Source organism: Agelaius phoeniceus, chromosome 5 (assembly GCF_051311805.1).
Source record: "Agelaius phoeniceus isolate bAgePho1 chromosome 5, bAgePho1.hap1, whole genome shotgun sequence".
NCBI lineage: Eukaryota > Metazoa > Chordata > Aves > Passeriformes > Icteridae > Agelaius > Agelaius phoeniceus.
The window spans coordinates 36,276,410-36,293,244 of NC_135269.1; the positions used below are offsets into that span (position 1 = coordinate 36,276,410).

Below are 16,835 nucleotides of genomic sequence, written 5' to 3' on the forward strand. Positions count from 1 at the left end.
TTCTAGATAAACTAAAGGTTCTGTAGTTGTATGTAATGTAGCTACAGAACAATCACTTTAGGGATTGCTATTATAATGCCATTGATATTACTAGATTTTAAACATACAAATCAATACATAATTTTTCAAGTGGAACTTTTTGAAGCACTGTTAAAAATTACTGTTAAAATTAATTTAAATTTACATCATTTTGGAAAGAATACCAAAATCATACTTGAAAATATTTGAGAGATTTAATAAAAAATCATTGTTTTAAAAACTATTTATAAGAAGAGCTATTTTCAAACTAACAGTTTGAAATTTTAAGGCACTTTTTGTGTCTTTATGTATGTAGTCATGTAAAGACATACAGCTTCCTTTCAATTGAAGCATTTTATGTTCAAATAAACAGGACAAATCTGTATACAAACATGAAGACAAACACAGGGAGGAGACTTCATAACCACAGTAGAATACTTTAAAGGCTATTAGTGCTTTATTAATGCTATGCTCTAAACAAATTCACAACTGTATAATACCAGCAAGATTCTTCTAGTAACATAAAACCCACATGCAATTATACATAATTTGAGAAGAAATTACAAAACTTGCTCCTCTAAAACACCCTCCTCTCCAATAATTATTTCTTACAAAACAGCAGTTATACAGAATAGGATGAGACTCTTCTTTTGCCTAGCTTACTCTTTATCATACACTAAGTACTGTTTTACCAAATAGATACAAACTGAATACTGCCTGGAGCAGTAGCTTGGGGTTTTTCACATGTACAGGTGTAAGTAATTTTCTGCAGCAAATCCAGTATTTGTTTTACACAGACCAAACTCACTGATTTCATATTCTACATGACTCACTGGATCATATCTCACTTGGTATTTGAAAGAATAAGCAGAATAGAGAAGTGTGAACAGCATTAGTAGGACTGTCATACAAGAGGAGGGCTTTGACTTTCCTATATGGTTTACACAGTAAATCAAATCTGTGCTTCAGGCACATGCCTATGGGTGAGTAAATCTACAAATTACAGTGCAGGGTGCATAGCAAAAACACAATCAAGATTTTGAGCAGACAGAATGACAGATGAGACATAACAGGAACAGTAATGAGTACACATTATATACACACTTTACAGATCTAGCAGTAATAGGGGCTAGCAAGAAGGTTTGGGGTTGTTTCATTCTCGTTGAAGAATTCTACAACACTTGCTACCATTGTCATAGCTAAATTTAAAGATTAAATTAATTAGAAATAAAGAATGAGAATTTCCATACACTACATTAGGCAGGTGTGAATCAAAGCCAAAGTACTCAGATGACTTGCAGGAAATTAGTTAATAGGTGGCACATCAACACTGTAGTCTACAAAAAAGGACATGGAATTATTCTTATATTTATTCAGGCAAGTATTTTGCATCTCCTTAATGACAGGTATAAGTTTAAACTGTGTTCCTACTCTAAAATTTAGTAGAATCTATTTAAATATGGTATTACTTAAAATTTACCTGTCCCTTTGCTATCAGGTAAGCAACAATCGAAGTATGTCCAAACTGGGCAGCCAAATGAATACAGCTACATCCTTCTCCATCAATTAGCGACGGATCTGCCCCATATTTCATCAGCTGTACAACCATGGATAAGTGACCCTGTCTAAATGTAACAAAACACAAAAAACAAACAACTGAATAACTATATGCAGGAAAACTATTAAAATTTGAATAATGAAAAACAACAAGTATGTTTAGCAGTTAATTACACTATCAGAATTCCCACACTTTAACTCATACTTTAAAAACAGCAACTGCCATGATCTGATTCTCCAAGTGAGTAAGCACACTCATTCATATGACAAATTCTATGCATATAGTGCACTCATCACATGCCATTTGCTTAACTGTACTGCACAGCAAAAAAAGACAGTCAACCAAAAAATCAAGTTATGATTGAGAAATCTTATCTACTATGGCTTGTTACAAACCACATATGAAACCTGCTATTTTAAGAGATGTCAAACTGGCTAGATACTCTCCTTTTTTGTGGGGATTAAAAACTGTAGTAAAACAAAAGTAGGGGAAAAAAGGAAAACTGAAGGTTTACATTTCCTCCACACTATCTTAAAAGCTTATGCATCTTTTTACCTTAATGAGCATAGGCATATCCTTCTTTTAGACACAGTGCCTAAGTGTCAGTACATCATTTCTGACATGAGCAAAAGACCTTTTCAGTTTTGAAGAAGCCACTTCAGACAATGCTTCACAGAACTCATTAGAGGTATGAATGAACACCAGGAAATTTAGTCAAGATTTTGTGCTACTAACACAGAATCACAGACTGTGTTCTGTAACAAAAAGAAATATAGGAGCTAAAATCTTTAATAGAGGCTAACAAGCAAGTCCTCACACCTTTAGTAAACAGATTATTTTGATACATTAAATCTTCTAAAAGCTAATTTTCCAAGTCTCCTTTTGCCATCTACAGTTTAAAATATTAATATGGACACTGTTTCTTTCCCACCTACTTCTAGGTGGTTGTCTAAAGGAGCAGGTAATGCCTGAAGGCTGGCTTTAATTTTTCCAGCCATTTATCATCGCTATCTTCTACATAAGAACCCTGATTTTAAGTACATCTTTTTAAAAATCCACAGATGCAATAGAACATTTCAAGGACAATGTCACACCAAACCATCCTACAACCCATCTGCAAAAGTGCCACTGAATTTCAGATGACTTGACAAAAATAAGATCTCAGAAGTAAGTTTCCTATACTTCACTTGTTTTCCTACTGTAGCAATCATCTTCCTCTATATCAGAAAAAAAATATGCTGAAAGCACTTTAAATTCAAACATATCACATTCACAGTGAGCTCAGTTATCAAAGACTGAATTAATTGTAGTAAAAAGTATTTCCATAAAACACAACAGTTTCACAAAACCATCAGTACTCCATGTTAAGCAAAAAAAGAGAGAAGAAAATTTCAGAAGATTTTTTCATACCTTGTTGCCCAGTGAAGTGGGGTAGAATTTAAATCTCCTCCAAGCTGATCAACAATAGCACCTTTTGATATATAGTACCTGGAATAGCAGAAATAGTAAACATTACTGATTGTTTTGGTTAAATTGAAAGTACACAGGTGAGCATGTCTGATGTTAGGCAAAATAGGCAGCTCAAGATCAGAGGACCAGAGCCTTTTCTTGCCTTCATATAACCTTCCTTTTTAGATGTCATGCATATACTTTCAATTTTCTTGCATTTCTGACATGGGTTGGGAAACTAGAGATGCCTCCTACAGTGTTTTAAACATTATGCTATTTCCTAATTTTATTCTAAGGTAAAACAGAACAATTGCTATATAAAATGTACAGTAGTACAAACTGTGCTACCAGAGAAGTATTTCATAAGCTATTCTTAAATATTATGGGGCTGTTACATTAAATAGAATTCTGAATTACTGGTAAAAGTTTAAAGTGCTAGAAGACTATATTTTTTAGAGAATTTTGGCTAAATAGTTAAATTATATGCTGTTAGACTTGCAGCTTATATCATCACTAGAATAACCCTGCTGAAGTCATAGATCCCAGAGAATACACTTAAGTTACACATTTAGTGAAGGACTGAGATTTTTACATACTTTTCAATTATAATCAAAGGACAAAAATCATCTGAGTATTTTAAAAGTATTTCTAAATGATGGGATAGACATTATTTTCCCCTCAAAAACATTTATAAAAAGATGATCTATCTGTAAGAACAAAAGAAGTTACCTATTTTTAACTGCAACAATTCATATTCACAGTCATTTGTAATATTTCTGTGAACTGCTGTCATTGCTGTTTTATCTGGAACACTAAACTAGCAACATTACTTTTCCTTTGTAGAAGGAAATGCATGCTTTATAAAGAAATTACTGTATCCAAATCCAGGCCTTCCCAGAAGTATTCCAGTTTTTCATTCATCACTGTCTAACCTTTGTCTATACCTAGCTATAGATTTGTGTTTGCACATTTCCAGTGCATGTGCCTACAGATTTTTCACTTTGAAAATATCTGTCAGGTATATATGAACACTGCTCTCCCACCCACACAAGCTGTCCTTCAAATCCTCGGCATTGAATTTCTGCCATCTCAAACTCTGCTAAGTGTTTCAAGACATGGCAAGAAGAAGGGCAACAAAGAGAAAATCTTGAAAAACATTAGTCTTAAGTAACTACCTTCATTTTCTAGAGTGCTTATTGATTCAGAGAATGAAATTTCAAAACCAGCCCTTTTAGGAACCTTTAGGAACAGCAACTGAAAAATGCACATCAGACTGAACACATCTAAAGTTTTTATACAGTTGCTTTAGAGTCATCAGACACAATTAAGTACTTCAACAGATTTGCCGAAGTAAAATAAAAACATTGTGAAAGACAAACAAGATCTGCTCTGATTGCTGGAGGACAGTCCACTCCACTGGTCTCCAACACTAAAAGAACAAAACTTTGACATCTTTCTGTGGAAGTTTTTTTTATTTCTCCATGAGAAAAACCAGAGATTTTGTGAAAGTCTTTGTCCCACCTAGGTGAAAACACAAAGCACGTTATATGGTAAAGAAACAAAGAAATTTTGTTACAGTGAAGTATCAGCTACTAACTGAAGAGCTATTTATTCCCCCTTGGGAAGGAGCTCCAAAGGAAATCTTGTCTAGATAAAAAGACGGCACAGAGAAATTCACAGTCAAAGCTTAGATTGGATTCATCTCTCTGATGTGACAGCCACTCATGGGGAGGTGAACACTAAACAGATTGTCTTCATTCAAACACTGGGCCTTGCAGAAGTGCAGAATACGTTCAGGTTCTACTGACAGCAGAACTGCTTACTGGTTAGTAGGTTTTATTTAGAAGGAAGAACTTGCAGTTTGACAACTGGGAAAAGACAAGGCGACAATCTCTTGCCAGATGGTGCATTGAAATAACATTTTATGTTTCTTTAAGGGTGTTTTGAGACTCGGTTGAAATTTATCACTGCATTTCGGTTTCAGTATACAAAAATGGTAAGATTTTTCTGCAAAACCAGACTGAGAACTTAGTCTATTTGTCTAAGCAGATCTTGCAGAAGGAAATTTGTGCTAGGTGAGAAGGTCCCTGCAGAAAGAAAGAACAGGGCAATCCCACTCTCAGTGAGTCATCTAAGCTTCCAATAGAAGATGCCAGGCATGCAGTTCTATTTAAGCAAACTACTTACACTCAAAGCAAGCAGATCTCATAAGAGGTCGCCTTAAGAAGAAAATACTTCCACTGATCTCCACATTAGGATCACTAAGTCTTTGGCAGGCATTTGAAAACTACCTCAGCATTGCATTGAGGAATCACAGTGCATGCAGTCACTGTTATTAGAAGAAGGAAAAGTAGAAAAGAAATCCTTGTCTGGAGAAAGTTCCCCAGGGGATGGGGAACTACGTAGGAAGTAAGTAACTGTAGAGACATAATGCCATTTTTTGCATTTTTACAAAGCTGAATTGAAGAGATATCAATAGATCAGTGTAATTATGAAAACAGAATGGTGTTCTAGACACTCATCCCTGATTCTACAGAAATAGGAAAAGGTTCTGTAGTTTTTCTTATCAATGAGTTTCACTGTTATGTACACTGAATCTCAAGTCTCAAAATAGATGGGATGAAGAAATACTAAAAATAAGAGAAGTCTAATTCCAAGCCTGCACTCCTGACAGACAAGCTGCTAAGGTACTTCACTGGAAAGAACTTACATAGTCAACACTCACTAAACAAGACACTGAGATCTAGTATCACAAGAGTAAACAACTTTATCTCTGCAGTACCAAGCTTAATAGCCAACATATTTAATGAAATTATCCACTGCACATAATGGGGAAATTGCGAACACTTGGGGAAAGATGTGATAGGCTTGAACAAATAGAAAAACCACGAAATAGTTTAATTCTGAGGAAATAAAATAAACTAGTGCCTTGCAAAAAGAGAATGGGAGAGCATAAAATAAGGTGAGTGATACAAAAAAAAATTAAATCAAGATCCTCTAAAGACAGAGGAATCTGAACTGCAAGAACTGCATCAAGAGAAGGGAATTTTAGATACAGTTAGACACACCAGTAGTTACATGCACGCTAGTAAACAGTGGGAAGAAAATGCAATGCTGTATGTCACAGTGGTAGAGATGCATTAATGGACAAGACCTTTGACATACTGTCAAGGAAAAAAGGACATATTAAACACATTAAATTTAAAGACATTCAAATCAACATTTTTAAGGACATCATTAATTTTAAACTTAAAGTCTAATACATACTTCACCAGATCTATTCTGTTGTTGATTGCCGCCCAGTGGAGAAGCGTTACGTTTTCTTTGTCTGGCTGTCGAACATCATAACCAGCTTCCACCAACTCTCTGCATCGTTCATAAATTCCATACCTTGAAAATAAAATAAGATTTGTCAAAATGCTTACCTTAGATTAAAATGCATTCAGCAAACACCATACTTTCGGTCACAATACAAAATCCTCAACAGAAGAGAAATGAAGAAGAAACTTTACTTTCTTTTTCTAAATGATTACAAAAACCTTGCAACAAGAAGCTTCCACTGGCAAAAATAACTTTAATCAAATCAAGGTATTACACAAAACTTTTGTCTACAGAAAACTGTACTGCAGAGCAAGGCAAAATATCTACCAGTAGTATACTAAATTAAAGTAACTGTTCACTTTCCAGGGACTCCACTACATTTGCTTCTCCCACTTTGGTTCTCCTTCCTTTCCAGCTCTTGAAGACCAAATGAAACTTAGTTAGCTGATTTGACAGTATCTTCCTAAAATTCAGAAGATAAGATCATCAAGCCAATTACAAACACAAGCAGCTCAAGTTCTCCTCATTCTTCTTCTCAAAACAACAAATACCCATCTTTCTGATACAAGTTAGTATAATTTTCTTTTTAGGGCACTTTGAAATTCTGTACATTAATGCAAAATTTATTCTTCTATTGAAGAGAATAAATATTCTAAATAGAATAGAATATTTATTTATATTTATAAAATAAGTATTCTATAAATAAATAGAACACATCACATTAAATGTGATGTACTGCTTTCTGAAAAAGAATCTGCACATATCTGAAATTTGAAACAAATCAGGAAGCATAAACATCACTTAAGCATTCAATGGAGGAGTAACTCCAACATTAAATAATTTTTGCTTTGATGTATACACTCTTTTACCACCTATTTTCAGGGTCAAAAATGTAATGCAGAAAAGTAAGTAAAGATTACATTTCAAAAATCTGTACATCCCTTAAGGATTGCTCAAGTCTCAATGAGGAGAATGTGGGAATATCTTGAAATCAAGGTCAATGTCTTGTGATATCTAATTTCTGCTAAAACAGAATTTTAACAGCATCTCAAAGTTGGGACTTAAGTTTCTCATATGCTGCTTCTATGTTCTACTTTCTGCAGAACAAACAGCCTTAGAAAAGGCTCCTCTGTTCCACTTGATCAGCTTGCATAACTGATGCAGAGACCTTCCTAGGGTAGTTACCATTCTTACTTTTTCTTTCATGTATTTGAATGTAACCTCAATCTGGACGGTACTCCCATAACGAATGATCAAATTACTCACGCCAACAAAACTCAGGAACACTTTCTAAGCCTATCACAGATTTCAAGCTGAGAAATTAGTTGGACACTATTAAAAAAGTACTAGACACAACAGCCAACTTAGATTGTGTTGTTTTCAATTTCTTAGGAAGCCTGCATGAGAAACTATGAAAAATGTTGGAAATTGTTGTCATACTTATTATCTTTTCAAACATTACAAGAGATCAGCACAAAGACCACTGCATGCAGTATATACCAACTGACAACATGCTGATAAAATGTGGTCCTCCAGACTAAGTAAAAAAGCAGCAGCCATGAACAATTTTAACAAGAAAGCTTTTTTCATTAATGCACTGAGGCAGGTGGAAAGAAGACGTTTGGGTTACGCTGACTTAAAAATATGCAACCAGCTAGACAAGATACACATACTCAGACAAACATAACTGCTAGGAAAATGGTAAGGTTCCAAGTCAATCCAGCCTTGAAGCACACCATCTACCAAATCCTAGTTTAGATCAGTAGCGTGGCCTAATGAGTGCCTGTAACACATCCATACCATTCCTGACTTCTCATGTCAGCTGGAAGGGCCACTGAAATAGGTTAGGACTAAAAAAGGCAGGTCAGGCAAGAATAAGGATTCAAGAGAAAAGAGAAGAGATGGGGGAAAGAAGGACTTCCAAAATCAGACAAAATTCTGATCTTCCCACAGTACAGTATCACGCTGCCATATAACAGTGAAGGCAGCCTGGAAAGTGATTCATACAGAATGGCAATGCAACCATTTGTTGACAAGCACTTCTACTCCAGTCAGCTCTTATGACACTCTTTCCTGCTGGAATGCCTGCTGCCTTCACTTAAACTACAAATTGAAACCATTATGTAAGAAAGAATTCACGTAAGCCCTGCTATCAGTTTTAACAGTCACCAGCTTAAAAAAATGTATTGTCTAAGGCTGAGTTTAGCTGACTCTCATCCTGCTTAAATAAGCAGTACAAAACAACAAGTAGGAATTTTTAAATAAAATATTCTAAGTTATTGGAAAGATACAAAGAACACAAAGATACAATAACTTTTACTTCATATAAAATGCAAGAGGCAATCACATAAAGCTTTCATGCAAATGGATTAGGATTTTCCCTACATGTACTTGTTTTGAGTGGGATTAAGTTACTCTTCTTCAGAGTGGTTTGTACTGTACTGTGCTGTGTTTTGGATTTGTGAGCAAAGCAGTATTGGTGACACAGGGATGTTTTAGCTATTGCTGAGCAGTGCTTGACAGGGTCAAGGCTTTTGCTGTTCCTCATGCTGCCCCACCAGTGAGCAGGCTGGGGGTGCACAAGAAGTTGGATGTGGACACGGCAGGGACAGCTAATGCCAATTGACCAAAGAGATAGCCAATACTGCATGGCAGTGTGCTCAGCAATAAAAGCTGAGGGACATAGGAGGGACATCTGGAGTGAAGGTGCTCACCCACCAAAGTAACCATTACATGGGTATGGCTGAACACTCACCTGCCCATGGGAAGCAGCAAATTAATTCCCTTTTTTGCTTTGCTTGTGTGTGCAGCTTTTACTTTATGTATTAAACATTGTTTGCCTTTATCCTTTTGGCCAATTTCTCCACCCCAGCAGAGGCAAGCAAGAAAGCAGCTGAGCAGGGCTCAGCTGCACAGCAGCTAACCACTACATCACTATTGGCCAGCTATGGCAACTGCACATATGCTTTAAGATGAGTGTCCTATCAAGTTGACTACACAACACAACATGAACCTCCTTGAAAGTAACCTTTGACTGCTACCCAAGTTTTTGTTAGGCCATATTGTCAAGATAGGAAAAACCAAGAAGCCCCCTGACAGTCTTAGGGGAAGGGGGAAGAAGGGTAATTATTCTTTGGCAGTTTTTGTGGGAAGGAGGTTGGAGGGGTTATTTGTCAGGTTATTTAATTAAAAGCAAAACTCCAGTCTTACAGAAAATGTGATGCTACTTTCTGAAGGACTTGGCTTAAGATGGATGAAAACCAAGGAAAGCAGTCACAAGTGACCCTGCAGCCTGTAGATGCAGAATGCTGTTGCCAGATGCCATAGACTGCTCCAATTATGCTACACTGATGTTTACAAGTACCTCCTTCTAGAATTCACCCATACACTGTGGTGAGGCCCTGGGCAAAGACTGCTGACATGGCCTCAGATACAAGAAGGAATAGTAGGAATGGATTCACTCTTTTGGCGTTAGCATCATAGACTTCCCATTCCTCCCACTAGAAGGCAATCTACAAGTCACAGTGCATGGTACTACTTCACCACAAAACAGAACATGAAATTCTGCAATATACCAGAACAGCCTTTACAGGAAAATAAAGCTCTTTCCAAAAGTGACACTGAGAATGAAGCATACAGAAATTTTTTCATTTAAGTCAGTTTGTCTGTTTCTAGCAATTTACATTTAGTATCTTGAACACAAAGATGCAGCACACAAGGTATAATTTTTGACTCTTCAATTTATTGTCAGAAGAGGACTTAAGGATCTTGACAGACAAAATCTGCCTGGAAAAAACGTTAGGAATTTACATCCATTTGCTCCTCTTCCTGGAAACAGCAGGCTCTCTACAATTAAATAAAACACTGAATCTGCTGCAGTTATAGTTTCTCCATATCCGTCCCAGAAGTGCACCATTCTTCTCTCACATACAACCTACAGTCTTGTTCCATCAATTTGCTGCAGCTGACTTCACCTTGCCTTCTCCAAAGGTTCATGATGCACTGTTACGTTAGAAAATGACAAAGTCACCTATTTCAGACACTCAGCATAATCACACTTGCAATGCTGTTATAAAGGGCTCTATGCCCTTCAAGGGTAATGGAGAGTAAGATTGAAATCCTCACAGGAGACCGATACATTAATCCAACAAATATTCAGCATCTGAGTGAATCCTAGAGAGTGATGCTGTAAACATCAATACAGAGCATATTAAAGCATATTATTGAGTTTGGCTTGTTCTGAAAGAAACGGGATTAGTCCAGGACAAAAATACCATTGTGCAAGCTCCTTTTGCTACCACAGTCTCTAAGCCGTTTCAGTAACTAACCTGTAACATTTTATTTGTCATCTCAGGTTAAAGATATTCTGACCTTAATACCTAGAAAAACAGTACCCTACTGCCTTTTGCATTTTAAATATGTAATCCATTTTCTATTCTTTTGTCTACAAATACACAGACTCTTGGAAATAGACACTGCCAGCTTTGCAGCACAATTAACATTAGATCTGGCCACAATAATAGCAAGGAATCTCTCTACAGTGAGCACATCACCATGCCAACAAAGAGCAGGTAAACCAGGAGCTCACTCCCTCATCTTGCTATCATTGTAACTCAAATCAAAGCTGTTTGAAGTGGAAATGCAATTAACAGAAACACGATCTTTTTTCCTCTTTGGAAATCTCCTTCCCATGAATAATGGTGGTAAATACTTAAAAAGCCTTTAACACATTCTCAAGGTTTTTGTGTTAACAGTAAAACAGTTTTGTTTTCAACAGAAAAGGTTTAATTCAAGAGCTACTTAATAGACCATTAACAGTAATGTTGAAAGACAAAAGAAATTCAGCTCTTAAATACTGTTCCAAAGCCCTAAATTGTCTAGACAGTTGTGGCCATATTACTAATGTGGTTTAAAAAGTCCCACCCTTCCACATGAAAGTCAGGTACATTTCACTTTCAGCAATATAATCAACCTCATGGGCACAAATAACCAGGAATAATGAATGTGTACCTGTGTCACAGTCTGTCCACTCTCTCCTATGACTAGCTGAAAAGAGCCAGGAGTAACTGTTCCTTTGGCCAATCCTTACCAATTTTAAATATTCCATATATACCTTTTTCTAAATCAGTTACCCTATGACTGCTGAGAAATAGTCATGAAAAAAGCATGTATCTGACAATTTTTTTCCTTGGCAAGATTCAACATAATTTATATTTTATGCTGCACTATTTCGGAATGCACACAACTTCATTTTGAATGATCTCATTGAATAAAACTTAACAGAAAAGTTCATCTTGAGATAATGAAATTATAATACTTGAGCACAAGGAATCAATCTTCCAGATGTCACAAAAGCACTTATTAATACCATTAATGTTTAATACCCATGTTCATAATGGTCATTTAACTTACTTTCAACAAAGCTGGAATTGGATCAAGCCCGCTACAACCCCAAAGTGTCTATTCACTCTCAAGAGAACAGAGAACACAAAGCGAGGATTAATGTCTCAGATTTTGTTCTCCTGTGACAGCCCATCACGTGCTTCTCTACATGAGAACTTTAGCTACTTCTCAGTTTCTCAGCTTAAAAGATTTAAAACAAAACAAAGGCAGCAATTTCATCAAGTTAACACAGGATGCTTCCCAAAACATCATATTAAAAAGTTATGACTGCTGCCTTGGATGACAGATGGCTACTGCTGCTAGACCATAGAAATACATGTACCCAACATATCACCGTTAAATTTCACTTTTAAAACACTTGTGACAGTTTTGGGTTTTGGTTTTTTTAAAAAAAGATTCCATTCTCTCCCTGGAGCTCCAGTGAGAACTCTGAATATAAAAGTGGAGCAAAAGCAAAGGCAAGCATGGATGATTTTTTTACTATTCCTCTGAAAACAGTTTTTCAAGTACAGATGAGTGGCCTGCTTCTGCTTTCAGAAACACAGTGGAGACTTTCTGTGAACTAAACAATTTTGCTGTAACCAAATATAAGATGACAAAAAGTTACACACACATTCTAACATCTGCAACATGAAGGGCCTAGACAGTACAACTTTTAAAGCTATCTAGATGCTCTTGGATCGTTTACAACAAAGTCAGTGAAAAGTATTCTTTGTATGAATAGGTACTAAAACCAAACACTACAATTTTTACTCCAGCAAAAGTTTCTGCAAAATAAAAAACAGAGACTGACTCTTTTTGATACAAAATATGCCTAGGGCCCCAGGTCTTTGTTAGAACTTATGAGGAGCATAATGGATAAAAAAATACAAATACCAATAAACTCTTTTCAATGAGCCTAACCACTGCTTTCTATATGAAATCTTAATGGGATTATAACAAGTTATTATATTTGTAGCTCGTACTGTATGAGCATGTTAATTTGTGTCCAGTCTACAGATTAAGATGATAAAGCACTAGAACAGTTCAGTGAGATATGAAGCAACATACAAATACTTATGGAATAATGTGAGGAGTTTGCAAGCTCTTGTTTTTCCTTGCTGAGAAACAAAACTGAGCACAGTATTTCACTAACATTGTTTTATTTCTGTGTAATCTAGTGTCAATAAAAACATGTCAAAATAGAATTCTAAACTCAAACAGCATATATGAAATACAGATGAGTTTTACATGTTTTCGTCCCATTTTTCTCACCATCATCTTTAAGATTTAAGAAACAATGCTCTCAATTTTCATGTATGTTGGAACAACAACATAACTAATTATTTTTTTCCAGGAGAAACTGGACTTGGGGGAAAAACCAATCCAAACCAAGAGACTGAAAATAATTCTTATTATATTTTGCTACATCTTGCTTGAACTTACTGACCTGCTTGGGGCAAGACTTCTAGGAGGCTGATGATCCTTTTAAAAAAAATGTTGTGGCATCTTTCTTACATTAGCACTGAACTAAAAAGTAAGGAAAAATCAGCAGATACTTTAATCTCAGTGAATATTAATAACTGAGGACACAGGATAGACAATAAGATCACCTTTTTCTACATGGATGTGATAGGGTATGCTTCTATAAATGCAAATAGCTACATCATTTTAGGAGGAAAAGTGTATCTTTTCAAGAACACTGAATTAATATAGCAGCAGCATTATTTATTTTATTCTAAGTCTTATGATATTTGGTGGGTTTATTTTCTACCTGACATTTCAGAGCTATTTCCCTTTATGACAGACATCTTTTATAACATAGCCCTCAAAACCTAGTAAATGCTCAAATAAAGGTGTGCCTGAGAGGACACAGCCTCAAGCTGCACCAGGGAAGTTTAGGCTACATATTGGAAAACAACTATTCACAGAAAGAGTGAAGAAGTACCACAGGGAGGTGGTTGAGTCACCTGGAAGTGTTTAAAAAACACTTGATGAAGCACTCAGTGCCATGGTTTAGCTGATAAGGTAATGTTGGGTCACGGGTTGGACTTGATGATTTCAAAGGTCTTTTCCAACCTGGTTTATTCTGTGATTCTGTGAATTCTCCTTCTAGCCAGGGAAGTGCTGCCTGGATATCACAACTTGATCATGTTGACAGTCCCCCTTCCCTACAATAATAACCATTAGGGCTACAATTTGAAACTGCAGTCCTTGTGAGAGGTCAACTCAGAGCTGTTGATCCCTGTATGAGGAGAGCAGAAAAGAAGTGTAACAACTCAGCTGAAAGCACAGATCAGCCTGAATCTGAGGGTTAAGAAGGACAAAGATATTTTAGGTTTTCAAACATGCAATGAGCAGACAAGAATAGAAGTAGGTAACTTGTGAAACCACTTCTGCTCTCAAACACATTTTCATACTTTTATAAGAAGCAGCTAGTTTGATATTGTGCCAATACTTTAATTTCTAAAAATACCCTAACGTGAGTATTATAGGTTTCAGTCCTACTATTAAGTATTTAGAGCAACAATAGCAGAGTCAGACATCTGTTTCAGGAAGCTAAACTCCTTACAGGTCAAAACAAAAAGTGAAGGAAAGTACATACTTGCTATGCCTAAACTGGGCCTGTGTCACATGCAGAGCTGCAAAGCTGCTTTCAGTTCAGACAGGGTTTTTTTAAGGAAAAAAAATGCAAGAAAATCTTCTTTTAAGAAGAAAAAAGGCAAATAGCTCTGCAAGATACATAATGGTTTAAGCATTCAAATTAACAATACAATAATAAAAATCTTACAGAACTATCTCAGCTCATTAAAGAAAAGTGATGGTGGTGATGGTTTCTGAATGGCAAAAAGGAGCAAACTAAAAATATTGTTTTAACAACTTTCTTGTCTTGTAAATTAGTGTCTGCTAAAGGATTGTGGAACAAACAAATTTGTATAATACATCTGCATAAAGAGAGCAATTAAATCTGCACTCAGTTTACTCTTACAGTCCTCCTTCAGTATTAAACTCAGTTTCATAGTAGGACTGAGACTGCAGAATCAGAGATAATAGACTGCAGAATCAGAGATAATGGAAGTTAGACACATTCTTTCTAACCCATAAATCGATCAAACCCTTATGTTTACATATAAATGTTGTCAGCTTAATTATTACCTATGGAAAATAAACATCAGTACCATTCTCTCTTCCAACAATCTGTCCAGCAACCACCTGTATTTACAACTTTCCACAATTCCTCCCATATTTTTTATACAATGATCCCAAATCTATCACAACAGCAATTTTGTAGAGCTTACTTCTGAAATCTTCCACTACTGGATTTAAAAATACAGTTTGAAAAAAGTTTATCTTCTACTTTACACAAATAAAACAACCTGTTTTACTGTTTTTAACTGATACCGACACAGATGAATCTAACATTCAAAAACAAACTTACTGTGTGGCTTTGACAATGTCCCAAGTGCTGTAATCATCAATGTGGCTTTTCCGTCCAAGAGATTCACTGTATCCATGGTTGTAATGGCTTTGAGGTTTTATTTCCTAAAAAAAGACAAACTTGCTTTTAGAACACCCAAATCAGCAAGTTTTGGAGAAAAAAAAAATTACGAGCAAAACTAAAACCAGTACATTCAATGTATTACAAAGCCACCTATTACAAACAATTCAATGTATTACAAAGCCACCTAAATATATTAGTGGTACATTTCTACATTTTGGAAAGCAGGCCACCATATCCCCCAGTATACTTTTCAAACACTTTACAGAAAATAAACTCGCAGTCACAGGGTTCTGCCAAATCCTACACTTTTTTCCTACTTGTATTTTTACAGAAGGCAAACAAAAACTATGACCAAATTTCTTTAGGTAGTATTTGGTTTGGGTTTTCATTTTTTGGTTTACTTTGCTTTTATAAAGGCAACATAACATAGGCAGAAAAGCTATTTGCCATAAATTGATGAAGTCTTACACTGTTACTACAAATAAATGTTGCATTTCAAACAGCAGAGGTTATCTGTGGATGTTTAAGCTGTGGGTCTTGAATGTAAATGGCATGTCCATGATGTGTTCTTCAGCAGATACAGCTTTCTGACTTAATTCTGTTGATGAAGGGCAACACTTCCAGGTTCAATGCTTCCTTTAGGTGGAATCTATATTCAAACACTATTGATATATCACTAGGACAGAAACACATGGTTTTTCTTTAGACACGTGAAAGCTCAGCAAGCTGAAATTGAACAATTAATTTTATATATCTTCTGGACAATTTTGTATGTGTTGCAGATGCTATAGCAAATCACCTCTGTGCATCAGCCATGCTACATAAAAAAAGCATGAAAACTGCAACACAGGTGAAAAAACAAAAAAAAAAAAGAAGCAAGTCCTCTACAAGTTCTAAAAATGCATTTCAGCTGATTTCATTAAAATACATTGTTTACTTTCAGTTTTCCCCAACATATACTTCCGTAGAAGAATTTTTATCTTTCATCTATATCTGAGAAAACTTTTAAACACCTTATGAAAGGTGTTTAATTAAAACAGTTCCAACTTCCACTTAGTCACTGAAATGAGCAATCAACTTGTTCATTATTATACTATACAGATTTAAAATGGTTTTTAAAACATAAAGACAATAGAGTCAAGACAATGATATGTAGTGCATCTAACCTTAACAAGGATTCATAGTCACGAATCTCCACTACTACCTCTCCCTAAAGATGCATGTTGCCCTGTTAGCTCAACTGACTAAGAGATGTCTTACAGCAAGGGAGAGTTCCAATTGCCAGTAGGAACAGGCCTTCCTATTTCTCATATTCTCTCAGCTGGGCAGTAATTTCTGCAAAAGGAGATGTTGGGCACAATGAGAAACAACTTCATACTGTGCCCAGTTGTGGCTAGTGAACCAAAGTGCTTTCTTGCTTCCTGGGGCATTACCCAGCTCTCCTTTGAATGGATGGGATTTTAAGTAAACTGCCCTCTAACCCACAGATATTACTCATCTTGGCTGCTATTTTAAAATATCTATTTCTACTCTAAAATTATTACATACATTATTCTTTTAATGAGGCTAGAAAAAAATTAAGTCTGAAACCCACATTTTAATTAT

The 16,835-nt window shown here is 35.8% G+C and overlaps 1 protein-coding gene across 1 annotated transcript in view; it reads right to left on the minus strand.

Annotated features, from left to right (window-relative positions):
• Nucleotides 1-16,835, minus strand: part of ZDHHC17 (zDHHC palmitoyltransferase 17) — a 65,966-nt gene that overhangs the window by 34,177 nt on the left and 14,954 nt on the right. Inside the window, exons 2-5 of the mRNA XM_077178811.1 lie at nucleotides 15,168-15,271; nucleotides 6,293-6,415; nucleotides 2,987-3,064; nucleotides 1,499-1,643 (exon numbers count right to left, since the gene is read on the minus strand). Coding sequence (XP_077034926.1) covers nucleotides 1,499-1,643; nucleotides 2,987-3,064; nucleotides 6,293-6,415; nucleotides 15,168-15,271 — 450 coding nt within the window. The remainder of the gene's footprint in view (nucleotides 1-1,498; nucleotides 1,644-2,986; nucleotides 3,065-6,292; nucleotides 6,416-15,167; nucleotides 15,272-16,835) is intronic.